This window comes from Arachis hypogaea, chromosome 16 (genome assembly GCF_003086295.3).
Source record: "Arachis hypogaea cultivar Tifrunner chromosome 16, arahy.Tifrunner.gnm2.J5K5, whole genome shotgun sequence".
NCBI classification, from domain to species: domain Eukaryota; kingdom Viridiplantae; phylum Streptophyta; class Magnoliopsida; order Fabales; family Fabaceae; genus Arachis; species Arachis hypogaea.
The window spans coordinates 11,646,462-11,661,157 of NC_092051.1; the positions used below are offsets into that span (position 1 = coordinate 11,646,462).

A 14,696-nucleotide genomic window follows, 5' to 3' on the forward strand; every position below is an offset into this window, starting at 1 on the left:
ATCATACTGATTCGAATTACCTACACACGCACACACCCACTAATTCGAATCAACCTGATTCGAATTACACCCAAAATAATTCGAACTAAGGTGATTCGAATTAGTGGGTATGTGTACATGTGTAGATAATTCGAATTACATTGAGATGAAGTTCGAATTAACCTGATTAGAATTATATAGATATGTATCTCTAATCGATTCATTAAACATTTTTGTATTTGGCTGATTTGTGTAATTTTGAGTTCCTATTAACTTATTTCAGTAATTTACTCTTATAATTTACTACACTACACATCATTGGAGTCTCATTCTAATTAAAAAAATAAGTGATTTTTCACAAATAAATTTGAGCACTTATCTTAAATTTTGGAGGGAATATAAGCAATTAAGATGAATATTGAATTTCAGTTTTAAAATGTATTATTACTTTATTAGTGAGGATGGAGATTTCCGATGGAAGAAAATGGTTTCATAAATTTATTTATTAGTAAAATTAATTTTTGCAATTTTTATTTTAATTAGATTAATTCTCAGGCTTTTTAACCCCAATCAAATTTATATATGTTTAATTTTATCCAAATTTCATTTTTTTTACTTATTTGTGCCATTTATTTGAATAAATTATGGCTATATTTTAAATTTATTGTAGAATTTTAATTCCACAAATTTAAAATATAATAAAATATGAAAAATTCTGGTAAATCAATTCGTTTATCTAAAGTATAGTTTTATAAAACTTCAATTTTTGAAAATGAAAGGTAAAAGATACAAAATAAAATAAAATAAAATAACTAATGAACCAAAAAAAATAAAAAATTACAAGTCATAAAATGATAAAAATATCTATTTTTTTTTTTCAAAATTCATAATACATGAGAAAAAATATAAGTAAGAATAAAATTTATTGATGTTAGAATTTTTAAATAAAAAATTAGAAAATCAATTTTACTAATGTATGAAATCTTAGAAAGCTAATTTTACCGTTTATTCGAAATAAAATGCTATACTTTGAATTGTATAACGCACAATTGCACATTTTTGTGTATATTCTAACTTCGTTATTTGGTAAAGGGATGCATATATGGTGGGGCGGTTGCACCAACTCCACCAATGTGAAAGTGTTATTATTTGTCAATTGTCATAATAATATATTTTGAGGGGGAAAAAAAAGCTGGATGTATAGAATGAATTTTCAAATCCTGATCCAAATTATTATATTTGTTTGTTGATATTTCGATCTAAATGTAGAGTCTAGACTTCTTTTGATGATGATGTTATTGTCTCTTCTAGGAAGCGAAGCTGTCTGTTGAAAGTATGATGAATGAGAAAAATTTTATTAAATTGAGATTAACAAATATCTGAATTTGATGAGATATTTATACAGTAAAAAAAATTGTTATTATTTTTTAACTTATCCACTTATAATGATAGATATTTACTTCTCCTTTTATTTAGAAATTGTTAAGATTTTTATATTTAAATTAGTGTATGTTCTTTTATTTAGGAATTGTTAAGATTTTTATATTTAAATTAGTGTATGTTTTCGTACACCGTACGAAATAATTAATAAAAATATATAAATTTTTTATTAAAAGAGATTAAACAAAAAATATATATAATAATTATTAGTATAAATATTTTATAAAGTTATAATTAAAATCAAAGTTTAATTATTTTTAATGTTAAAAATATAAAAAATAATTAGTATTTGTCTTAATTAATTTAGATTGATTGAGTGGTCATCTCACTCGTCTACCTAAGTAAGTATTAGAGTTTCGAATCCTGCTTTGTGTATGTAACAACTCATTGGCTACGACAGACTCTCAATAAATGGAGTTTCAATCCGTGGAGGATTAGTTCTCGACCTGTCGAGTTAGAAAATATAGTGAAAGAAAATAGTATTTGTCTTGAAAGTAAAACAATTCTCATTGATGATAGCAATATTTATGGAGATTTGCCTTTGTTGAAATTTAACCGTGACAGTTTTATTTATTGGTATCATACTCATTCAAGAAGTCAAACAATATGATCAACGTTATTATTGGTTAAAATTTTATATTTTATGACATGATTTTCAAGCTTTTAAAGTTATAAACTTATGTCATTACAAAAGCTATTAGATTAATTAATAATATTTTTTGGTAATATTACCAAAACACCGTAGTTGAGTATATTAATTTGTGTAAAAAGAAATTATAATAACTTTTGTTATTCAATATATAATTTATTCTATTGAAAAATAAATTATTATTTCTAGATTGGAATATATTTTTTTCTCCATTTTTATATCATTTTATTTGACAATAATTACCATTAAAGAAAAATGAATAACTATACTATTTTATAATATGATATACAAAATAAGTTTTTATTTCAAAATTAATTATGGTTAGTGAAAAAAAATTTAAAATATTTTCTTACATAAATTTAAATTTAAATTTAAATTCAAAATTGATTAACTCACCTTTTTAAAAATTTTAATAATAAAAACAAAATTAGTTAGCTGCAAAATATTCGGTATTTAATAATTTCAATAATTTAAATTTTAATTACTAAAAATTGAGTTAGAAATTAATTATAACTTAATAATCGATAATACATATATATATATATATATTAGTACACAAATAATAATATCTAATATATCATTTAATTTTTTTAACAGAGCTAATGTATAATTTATTCGCCAATGAGTAATAGCTCAAATGGCATAGTCTCTCCATACTCAATTAAGAGGTTGCGGGTTCGAGTCTCCTATCTTTGGTAAAAAAAAATGTATAATTTATTGAGAATTGGTTTATTGTCTAAATTTTTTTATAAACTTTGTAATATATGAAAATAGTTATTTAAAAAATTATTCATAATTTTTTATTATGTAATTAACTTAATTAATAACCTTTGTTATTGTTTTTCTACCAAAAAAAATCATGTTTATATTATTTTATATTTTTTAATACTAATAAATATATATGTATTTGTACTATTATATTATTGTCATAGATAATTACTTAAGTTACTTATTTTGTATGTTAAATAATATAAATGATATTTTATATATTAAATTCATCAATTTATCCATATTAAGAGGAAAAAAATTATGCAATAGATCATATGTTATAAAGATTAATTAATTTACATATAAATTATCTTTAGAAAAATAAAGAGATAATTTATCACATATAATAATCCTTGATATATGTAGTATCATGTATATATTAGGAGGATCTATTTTAATTATGTGAGTGATTATTATTATTCACTTTTTCAATAAGATAGTAAATAATATTTAAAATTAAAAGAAAAGATAATTAGAATTTTTTTAGTTTGATTATAAAATCTATTGTAAGTATACCTAACTTTATATATACTAAATATAATCATAGTTAATAGTATAGTATTTATTACAGTAATGACTCAAAATATTAAGTTAAGTGAGTAAGATCAATCTAGGTCTATTGTTAGGATCCTAGTAATAGATACTCGTGTGGGCACGGCGGTAGATCCCTTTTCCCGTCCTTCGCTCCCGTTTAAAAAAAAAATCCCCTGTTCGCTCTCCATCTTCGTCGCAAGTCCCCTATTTAATTATCCCCTTAGCGAATGCGGATACTCACGATTATTTATGAATATTCTTTGAAAATTTTTGAAAAAAATAACAAAAAAATTATAATATAATAATAATAATAAATAATCAATTCAATATAATTTAACACAACTCATAATATATTCATTATAAAAAATAACATTTATAAAAAATATAAAAACATCTTCCAACATAATAACATAATATAATATTTTAGAGCGAAACTGAGCAACATAATGGCGAACTTAATAAGCAGAGAAAGTGAGTTAGAAGAAGAGTATATACAAAATCAAGGCTAAGGATAAGTCTAAAAAAAAAAAAGAGTTTAAATTGGAGACAGAAATTAGAATTACCAAATTTAAGAAATATATATATATATATATTAGGATAATTCAGTAATTTATATTCACGTGTATTTAATGGGTTCCTTGAAGAGGGTATCTATGTCTCATCCCAGTCTATTTCACGTGGACAGGTCTTTACCTATAAAAGTTTTACTGATTCCCATTTAGTCTCAGATTGGCTAGTCTTTTTTATCATTCTAATTGCTAGCATTAGTTGGTTCGTGACGTGAAACTACTCTAGCCACTTAGTAAATTCCTAGATAACCAAAGTTCAAGCTATATCATTCTCATAAAATAGTAACACCCTTAAAAACTATTAATTAAAATACATAAAAATATATAAAAAACAAAATCATAGAAAATTTTGGCAAAATAAAGAAATTACAAAAATTATAACGGAAGTACAAAAAAAAAGAGAAAAAGAAAGTATAATTTATATATATAAAATAATAGGAAAAAAATTAGGCAAAAAACATAAATAAGTCAATGGGAGAATAATTTTACACAAATCAGCCAAAGCAAAATCTGATTCATCAATCAACCAAATTACGTTTATATGTAGTTCGAACCTACCTGCTTCGAACTTAGATTGCATGTAATTCGAATCACATAGATTCGAATTACTCACTGACACTCAAAGCAACATAATTCGAATTCAGCTGATTCGAATTAGGCAGCAATATGTAATTCGAATCAAGTTGATTTGAACTAACTACTTCCATGCATGCCATTCAACGTAATTCGAAGTGGATTAATTCAAACTACACCTGAATATTTTTTTATAAATTTTTTTAATAAATTTATTTAAATTATACCACAAAAAAATATTTTATTCTATACAAAATAATTTAAAAAATGGCTTAAAAGATGTTAGGAGTACTATAAAAATTTGTAATGTCCTAATGACTTAGGATATTAAAGAAATACTCTACATAGTCAACAATAATTTAAAAATTAAAATAAATATAGTTATAACCAATATTTACCTAAATTACTAGAATATTACAAACTTTTATATTACTCCTAATATTTTTTAAGCCATTTTTTTAAAATTGTTTTGCATAGAAAATGGCTTAAAATGCCATTTATTCTATGCAAAATAATTTAAAAAAAATTGGCTTAAAAAATGTTAGGAGTACTATAAAATTTGTAATGTTCTAATGACTTAGGACATTAAAGAAATACTCTACATAGTCAATAATAATTTAAAAATTAAAATAAATATAGTTATAACCCGTATTTACCTAAAATACTAGAATATTACAAACTTTTATGGAAAAGTCTATGGGGCCAGCAATTTTATTAAATTTTGGCCAGCATGTAACCAGCAGATAAATGTGAGTCATTGGATGAAATCTCACACCAATCTCACACCATTAAATCATCATTGATGGCTACCAATCACAAAAATTGCTGGCCCCCTAGCATTGCTCAACTTTTATAGTACTTCTAACATTTTTTAAGCCATTTTTTTAAAAATTATTTTGCATAGAAAATGGCTTAAAATTCCCTTTATTCTATGCAAAATAATTTTTAAAAAAATGGCTTAAAAAATGTTAGGAGTACTATAAAAGTTTGTAATGTCCTAATGACTTAGGACATTAAAGAAATACTCTACATAGTCAATAATAATTTAAAGAGTAAACTACCATTTCTACCCATAAAAGTTGAAAACGCTGACATATTTACCCATAGAAAATAGAAATTACCATTTGTACCCATAAAAAATGGTTTTTACAAGCAAAATTATCCAAACCCTAAAAAATTAAATAAAATTCCTAAACTACCCTTCTCTCTACCACTACCATTATCATCTCCTCTCCTTCCCCCCTCTCCTCTCTCTCTCAATGTTCTCATCTTTTCTCCACCACCACTGCCACCACCACCACTAACCCATCCTCTCTCTCTCCTTCCATTTTTTGAGCTCGTCGCCGCCGCCATAATTCATCAACTCTGCCAACTCCTTCCTCTTTCTCTTTCTTTCGCTTTCCTTCTGTGCTTTACTTTTCTCTCTCTCTTCTGCTTCTTTGAATTCTCAACCCAGAAAAAAGGCTTCACCATCATCAACAACAACAGAACCATCTTCAGATTCCTTGCCACCACACTCTCTCTTACCTGCAAAATCTCTTCGAGTTGACTCAAAATCCGTTTATCCCTCCTCCTGGTGTATCCCAAACCCTAACCACAATTCCCAACTCCAATATTAGAATCGACGATCTCAGGAGATTAGGGTTTCCAATTGAAACTGCCGCTACTACTACTACTACTAATATAAGCAATAACAGCAACACTATAGTTGATGCTTTTGTTATGCAACAGGAGCTGAAGCTAAAGTTCAGGTCTTTGCCTAAGGAGGTTGAAGATTGAGTTATGAAAAGGAGCGAGAAAAAAATAAAAAACAGGAAACTCAAAGTGGTGAAGGGCATGGATGAGTTGGGCCACGGCCCGCCACCTCCATCGTCGCCATCACCGTCGGCAACGAGTACCTCACCACCACCGTTGACACGGGTACGGCGGCGCTGGTGCTGACGGAGCGTTTGAGTGGCTGCGCGAAGTGAGGATCGTCGATGGGGCCTATGGAGGCGCACTTGCGTTTGAGGGTGGAGTTCCGGTGGTTCTTAATGGCATTGTCAGTTTTGTCGGAAAGGAGTCGGGCTATGGTGGCCCACTTGTTGCCGAACCGAGTGTGAGCTCTGATTATGGTATCGTCCTCTTCGGGGGTGAAGGCCCGATGCTCCACGGGTGGGGAGAGCTGGTTGCACCATCGAAGCCTGCAAGACTTGCCCTAGCGGAACATTGAGAGAGAGAGAGAGGAGGAGGATGAGGAGATGATAGTTGTAGTGGTGGAGAGAAAGGTGGTTTAGGAATTTTATTTAATTTTTTAGGGTTTGGATAATTTTGCTTGTAAAAACCATTTTTTATGGATACAAATGGTAATTTTGTTTTTTATGGATAGATATATCAGCGTTTTCAACTTTTATGAGTAGAAATGGTAGTTTACTCTTCAATAAATAATTCTTGTCTACATGCCATGGTGATCCGACTCCAATTTTTACAAACTTTGAGTTTAATGTTACAACTAACATAAATCGATGACTTTTAAAATTAGTATCTATAAAAAAAGTTAAGAAAGTCATTTTTACAGAAATTAATTTGGTTATGGAGAGAATGATGGCGATAACTTTGAATATGGATGCATGATGAGTTTTCCATCAATGTGGACCTGGGTTATTCAGAGACCTGCAAAATGCAGGTAACGTTTTGCAGTGGCAATAAAAAATAAAAATCTGTGGACCTGCAACAGGCTGCAATTGGACTGGGCAACGAAACCATGGTGCGAAACGTGGCCTGCATGCTAAGAGGGGCAGTGTTGACCAACATAGGGCTAAGCAAAACGTAGGTTGCGTTTGTTAGCCCTGCACAGCCAAACGTTGATTGTGTTTTGCAGCGTTCCTAGCTGCATGCGCGCCACGTGTTGGAGAAGGCTGTTGCGGGGGTGTTTAAAATACAAAACTCAGAGGGGAGAGTTACTGAAGAGTAAGTGTTATGTGAGAGAGTTACTGAAGAGTGAAGAGTGTTGTTGTGTAAGGAAGGTTGTGGGAGGAAGAAGAAGAGTGAAAAGCATAGCTTCATTTGGTTATTAAATAAAAAATAGTTCAAAATTTTACTAAACCTGAAGATCACATTATTAAGTACTTGGATCATCCTCAATAGGTAAATTTTTTTTATTTTATTTTATGATAAATAAATATATTTATTTAGATTTTGTTTATTTATCTTTTAACAAACAATATAATTATTATTTTTCGTTATTAATATTAATAATACTATTATTATTATTATTAGCCAGTATTATGATGTTTAAGTCTGATGCAAAAAAATTGTTAGTATGAGAAGTATAATAATAAAAGACTGTGTAGGATAATAATAATAAATTATTAATATTTTTTGTTAATAAAAAAATAATACTGTTTAATAAGAATAATGTTTATCGTTATGATTTTGTAATGAAAAATAAATAATATTTAATTATTTTTAGTTACCGTTATTGTTATTATTATTATTTTTATTCTTCTTCTTCTTCTTCTTCTTATTATTATTATTATTATTATTATTATTATTATTATTATTATAAAATATTATATAATATTTATAATTAATTTTTAATAATAAAAAATAAATAAATATTTTTATAATATTTTATAATTATTTTTTAAGATAATAATAGTAATAATATTATTTAGTTACCGTTTATTATTATTATTATTATTATTATTATTATTATTATTATTATTATTATTATTATTATTATTATTATTATTTTTGAATAATGAATAATGAATTATTTATTTATTATTTTTTTATAATTTATTATTATTTTTTAAGATAATAATGGTAATAATATCGTTTAGTTACCGTTTTTTTATTATTATTATTATTATTATTATTATTATTATTATTATTATTATAGAACTGTATAATATTTATTATTATGTTGTGATAATAAATGGTAAATAAATATTGTTTAGTTGCCGTTTTGATATTATTATTATTATTATTATTATTAACCAATATTATTTAGAATTTAATAATTATCATTTTTTTTGCAGGCTAACAGGAATTTGTTGTCTAGAAAATTTGATCCGTCCGATACTTTTAACGAGGTAGCTGCAGCGGCACTAGAGTTTATTGGGTTTTAACACGTTTCGCGAGTAGGCAAAATGAGAGGTCATTCTGCACTACTGAGTAAGTTGGTGGAACGCTGACGGCCGGAGACTCACACATTTCATCTTCCGGTCGGTGAAGTCACGGTGACGTTGGAAGATGTGGCCTATATTCTTGGTCTCCCGATTAATGGGGAGGCCGTTACGGGTAGATCAGACAGCAGTCACCAGTTTTTGGTGGAGAACTGCATTGCGTGTTTTGGTCAGGAGCCCGGTCCGCAAGATCACGTGTTGGGAAAGCTTAATATTGCATGGGTCCGGCGGTGCAGAGATAGCGAGCTGTGTGATACTCAGGAGTCGGTTGAGCGATACATCCGGGCGCACATTTTCTGCGTGCTCGGAACAATTGTGTTTACGGATAAGTCGACCACTTCATTGAACTCGAAGTTTCTACCGCTACTTCGGGATTTCCACCTTATCTCATCGTACAGTTGGGGGGCAGCCAGTCTGGCACACCTGTACAGATCGTTGTGTCGTGCATCATGATACAAATGTAAAGAGATGGATGGCCCACTGACACTGTTTTTTGTTTGAGCGTGGGAGCGTATGCCGCTCCTGGCACTTATACCCCGCGATCAGCTCGGCGATGTTGGTATTCCACTTGCGCGACGGTATTGATTTTTATTGTTATTGTTGTTGTTGTTGTTGTTGTTACTACTACTACTATTATTTTTATTAGTTATTATTATTATTATTGTAATTATTTTTATTATTATTATTAATTTGTTATTCTATTATTATGTTTTTTGTTAGGTAGAGTCATTGGCACTGACATACAAGATATATACGGAGGCCTATTGCGCATTTTAGGCGAGGACTCGACGACATGGGACTTGACATCTGACGATGTAAGTTGTAACCAGTAATATCCAATATTTTTATTCAGAAGAATAATTTTTCTAATCGGCCTCTTCGTAACTAATGTGCAGTTCATATGGCGGCCGTATATGGGAGTGGGGGTTCCTGATGTCCTCGACACCCATTTGGTTATCTGCTCCACCCAGTCGCCACTAGTGTCATTCGAGTGCATAGAATGGCACCCAGCAGACCGAGTTAGATGATAGTTCGGGATGCAACAGCTTCCACCAGGCCTTGCATTCGACCTTGGTCGTGATCATTGCAAGCGGTTGACAGGAGCACAAAACCATGATTGGGGACAGATTTACAGTCAATGGGTTAACAGGTGGAGCTCTGACCGCTATAACGCGTTGCAGATAGGCGAAGAGATTGTTGACTTTCATCCTCTCCCAGTGTACTACGAGTGGTACACACAACAATATGGAGTTCACCTGCGACTGTCAGATAGAGTTCCAGGTGAAGAGGTCGGCGCCGATGAACCACAATAGCAACAGGAAGAACCAGCTGGCCATCAGCCTCAAGTCCCACCTCATGAGCAGCAGTTTCAGGTATGTTTATTAATTACCAGTTGTATTATTATTAATGTTTAGGATTATGAATTTAATTATTTATCAGTAATTACTATTAATTGTAATTAGTTGTTAATCAGGTTCCGGCTTATTAGCACCACTATCAGTCCCGGTATATGCCCAGCAGTAGCCTACATATCAGCAGCAGGCACCATATATACCAGAACCACAACCAACTCAGGCACCATATATACCGAAACCACAGCTAAGTCAGGCACCTGAGCCCTACATACCACCTCTGGTAATTCCAGCCGCCGGTCACTTTAGTCCGTTGGGTGGATCTAACACTATCAGCTTCTCTCAGGTCTTGAGAGATTTAGATTATCTATTTCCGACGGTACCACAGGAAGGGCCTGCTACATCTCAGCAGTCTGCGGGTCGTCGCGCCACTTCAGGTCATGCCAGTGACTTCGACTTTGATCAGTCGATGGGTCATGTAGATTCGTCCGATCTTTCCGCACCACCACGATCTCAGTTGTTTGATTTGAATGAGTATCCGTAGCAGGAAGAGGGGGATTTGGGATACGACTTGCAGCACTGGTATGACCTTGGTGGAGCGAGTGGTTCAGGGATAAGTGGTTCCAGTTTGTATGACACCGGTGGTGCGAGCATGACAGATTTCGGTGCAAGCAGTGGGTTGGATGTCGGTGTGTCTCAGGGTCATTCATATAACTTACGGACACAGACTGCGCCTCCGGACAAATACACCCCATCCTTGTATTCGAAGAAGGCACCGAGGAAGTAGTCTGTTGTAGTTGATCTTGTATTCTATGTTGTATTCAGATTTGTATTCAGTGTCGTACCGAGTATTTAGATGATTCTGTTCAGTATTATTATTATGACATATTTAACCTTGTTCTCATATAACTCTGTTTAAGATTATCATGTTTCACTTTTGGAACGAAATGTTTATTTATTAAAAAGATACATAACAAAGTTAAATACTCCATTTATTATAAATTGTTAACTAAGTTAAAATAAATGACGAGGTTACATAAAAAGTAACATATAATTGTGAAGTACGTCATAACAAAGTTACATTGAAAAGCTTAATAACTAATGACCTCCAGCGGAGCTTGGACCTGCGCGCTGAAGACATCGGCTGCGGCTATGTCCCTCGCGTCCACATATAGTGCACTTGCGAGGACCACGCATATCCCGCGAATCCATCTCATTTAAGTAGTGGGTTGACTTTGGTCTTCCTTTCGTCGCGCGCCTCAATGTCCAGTTGGCAATCACCTTTGCTCCTTCATATCTATCCCATGTAGATGGGTCACCCAGAGGAACAAACTCGCCTATGTACACCTTGCAAATTTCAGACATCTTGTACACGTCGTGCACGTACACCTGCCAATCAAGACGCTGGTTGGCGCAACATGCAAGAACGTGGCGACATGGGAGTCGCTCGACCTAGAAATGGCCACAGTCGCAGTGTCGTTGCGCAAGGTTAACAGTGTAAATGGTACCATCTTGCATTTCGCGAACCTCAAACATCTCGTTGCGCCTGTCGAACCGGTTGACCACAATGTTTTCTGCACATTGGAAGCTTTCTTCAACTCTCTTCCTTGTAAATTGTGAATATGTGAATCCGTTGCGGAGACGCTCATGAGCCTCGGTACTCTTCCGAGTAAACAACTCATTCAGTCGATAGAAAGTTGACCGGACAAGGGCAGTCACAGAAAGGTTGCGTGCACCCTTCAGGACAGAATTTATGCACTCTACCAAGTTTGTCGTCATATGTCCCCAATGATGACCACCATCAAATGCCAACACCCATCTCTCAACACCAATCTCATCGCACCATTGAGTATATGCCTCACCCCGCTCTTTAAGCCTTTGGTAGTTTTTGTTGTACTCTTGCTCCGTCCTAGAATAGCTTGTAGAACAGACCATTTAATCATAAGCAGATGCCACAAATTTACTATGAATAGAACCATAACAGCGAGTTGAAATACCTGTGTTCACCACAAGTTTATGCAAATATGGAGCCTTGAACCTCCTTAAGAAGTTGGACCCGATGTGCCTAATGCAGTACATGTGCCACGCCCTTGGTGGTGACCATGCACCGTTACTGCGAGCTATTGCAGTGTCGATGGAGGTATGGCGGTTAGAAATAATACCCACACCATCAATGGTACAACATATCTCCACAAATCGGTTAGGAAAAACAACCATGCGTCTGCTGTCTCGCCATCGACAATCGCAAATGCAATAGGCACAATGTTTTGATTCCCATCTTGTGCAACCGCTACCAGAAGTGCACCTTTATATTTTCAGTACAGGTGCGTGCCATCAACCTGCACTAGTGGCTTGCAGTGTCTGAATGCTACAATACACGGATAGAAGCTCCAAAAAACGCGGTGCAGAACTCTTACACCCTGAATCTCCTCACTCTCACGGTAAACGGGGAGTGTTTTAATTTGAACACGAGACCTTGGCATCTTCACTGTCATTGCTTTCAACCATACTGGAAGAGTCTGGTAAGAAACTTCCCAATCACCGAAAACTTTTGCGACAGCTTTCTGCTTTGCCAACCAAGCCTTCCGGTAACTCACAGCGTAGTTGAACCTGCCTTGGACTTCTGCAATAACAGACTTCACCTTTATCGAGGGGTCTGCTTCGACCAACGGCCTAATGGCATCTGCAATTGTGTTCGAGTCCAACTTGGCATGATCTTGTGAAATCATGCCCACGGTGCACGTGTGCTTGCCATTGTATCTCCTGATCTCCCAACAAACTTTTTTTCGAATCAAGCTAGCTCGGATAAGCCAGTCGCACCCTGCACCATACCCCTTGCATTTCGCATAGAATGTCTGTGGCTCAGACTCATACACAGTGTAATCAACTCTTCTAGAGATGGTGTAGCTTTTGATTGCAGATATCACTGACTCTCTCGAACCAAATTTCATTTCGACCCTAAACTCGCCATCTTCCGCCGCAGCGTTGCCTTCACCTACGACATGCGCACCACCATCAGTCAGACAAGGAAAATAAAATAAGCACTATAGAAAACTTGAGTTAATAATCATAACATATCCGTATTTGCATACTCAGGAAATTCCGGGGCATGCATGGCTTCAAGATCTAATGTCCGCATAAAAGACGGAACACCAAACGGGTGCTGGCTTACAATCGTATTTGCTTAATTTTGCACCGCCAGATTGCTTGCCAAGTCTCCGTCATCATTTTCGTCATCGACTTCATAGTTTGCTTCGAATTCCTCTTCACTGTCATTATTATCTTCTTCCCAATCTATATCCTCGAGCTCATCAACATTGACCTCCTCCCCGACCGCGCCCAACTCTGACTGCTGTTCGAACTCAACGTACAACTCTATCATCGGCACATGAAATCGGGTTTGTTGATAAATACATAACATATGCTGCATACTGGCATCGTCAGTGATGGGCATCATTTGAAACTGTATCAACCCACCAAATACTTGTACAGGATTCCTGTATAAAATGTTACTCACCCTTTTCGAAATGTGGCTTTGAATGTTATTACAAAGTCCATTTTGCAACTCTACAAAACTCATGGTACATGGAATAGCAAATAACAACAGACATTCACAAACAAAAGTTACTCTCTCATGTGTGTTTGGTATAACCTCACCGTTATAATATACTCGCAAATTTGCAATATTTTTCATAACTGCAACCTCACCTAATCCGATTTTTTGACACACCTGACTGCCAAAAAAATTCAGAACTACAACATATGTGTAAGAAAAAAGAATACAATGAGTAGAAATGGAGTAAGGCAAGCTGAATGAGAGTGTTGCTTCGTATTTATAGGCCAGACTCGTGTTTAAAACATATTTTTTTAAACAAAACGCAACATGCGTTTTTAGTTTCTCAACAAAAAAGGCTGACAGCCCATAAAACACAACCTGCGTTTATGGAAAAAGCTGACACAAACCACATCAAAACGTAGCTTACGATTGGCTTTAAAGGAAATTTAAAAAAAATTTAAAAAGTTTTGAAAAAACAAAACGCATGCTGCGTTTGTCTTTTTCTCTCAATAAAATAAAATAAAATAAATAAAAACAATGCTAAACGTTACCTACGTTTTGAATAAGTTCCATAGCAGTGGAAATATTGGTCATGCATCCATTTCATTAGACAACACCAATGACAAATCCATAATGAAAAAAAAGAGCCTCATTTTTAGTATGCACCCACAATGTATCCTAAAAAATGATACAATGATCGTAAAATTTTTTCAATACTATTAGAACTTATATAGTAGGAATGTGTTCTAAGCTCTATATAGCTTTTTTAAGGTGGGAGAATCCTCAAATGTTTTAATCACATCCATATCTACCTCATTTCGAATATTCTGGATGTGAATTCTATGACTTAGGTGGAGCCTATTAATCTTTTTTCAGTTGTTTAAAAAGTTTATATCTAAAGTCCTTATTCATAGGCTTCAAAGTACAAAGAATAAACTAGTAAGTTTCAACCAGAGTACTTTGATAAAGGATAGATTAATTTCTCACAATATTCTTATTTCTCACGAGTACAGCATTATTTTACAACAAAATGGTAGAGCTTAGAAGTAAAAGTGGCGATTAAATTAGAAATGACCAAAGCTTATGATATAGAGTTCGTTTGGCTGA

General features: G+C 33.2%; 1 protein-coding gene across 1 annotated transcript; it reads right to left on the reverse strand.

Annotated features, from left to right (window-relative positions):
• Positions 1–11,968: 11,968 nt before the first annotated feature.
• LOC112756645 (uncharacterized) lies at positions 11,969–12,762 on the reverse strand. Its single transcript, XM_025805267.1, has 2 exons — positions 12,356–12,762; positions 11,969–12,257 (listed from the first exon to the last, which is right to left on the reverse strand). Exons 1-2 carry the CDS (start codon positions 12,760–12,762, stop codon positions 11,969–11,971), a joined length of 696 nt encoding a protein of 231 aa, XP_025661052.1.
• Positions 12,763–14,696: the final 1,934 nt, after the last annotated feature.

Bases quoted from the DNA above. Each gene is read 5' to 3' on its own strand.
- LOC112756645 (XM_025805267.1), bottom strand. From the start codon at position 12,762: ATGATTTCACAAGATCATGCCAAGTTGGACTCGAACACAATTGCAGAT. The intron at 12,258-12,355 runs GTACTGAAAATA...ATGGCGAGACAG, and splicing joins CAGGTTGATGGCACGCACCT to CAGACGCATGGTTGTTTTTC.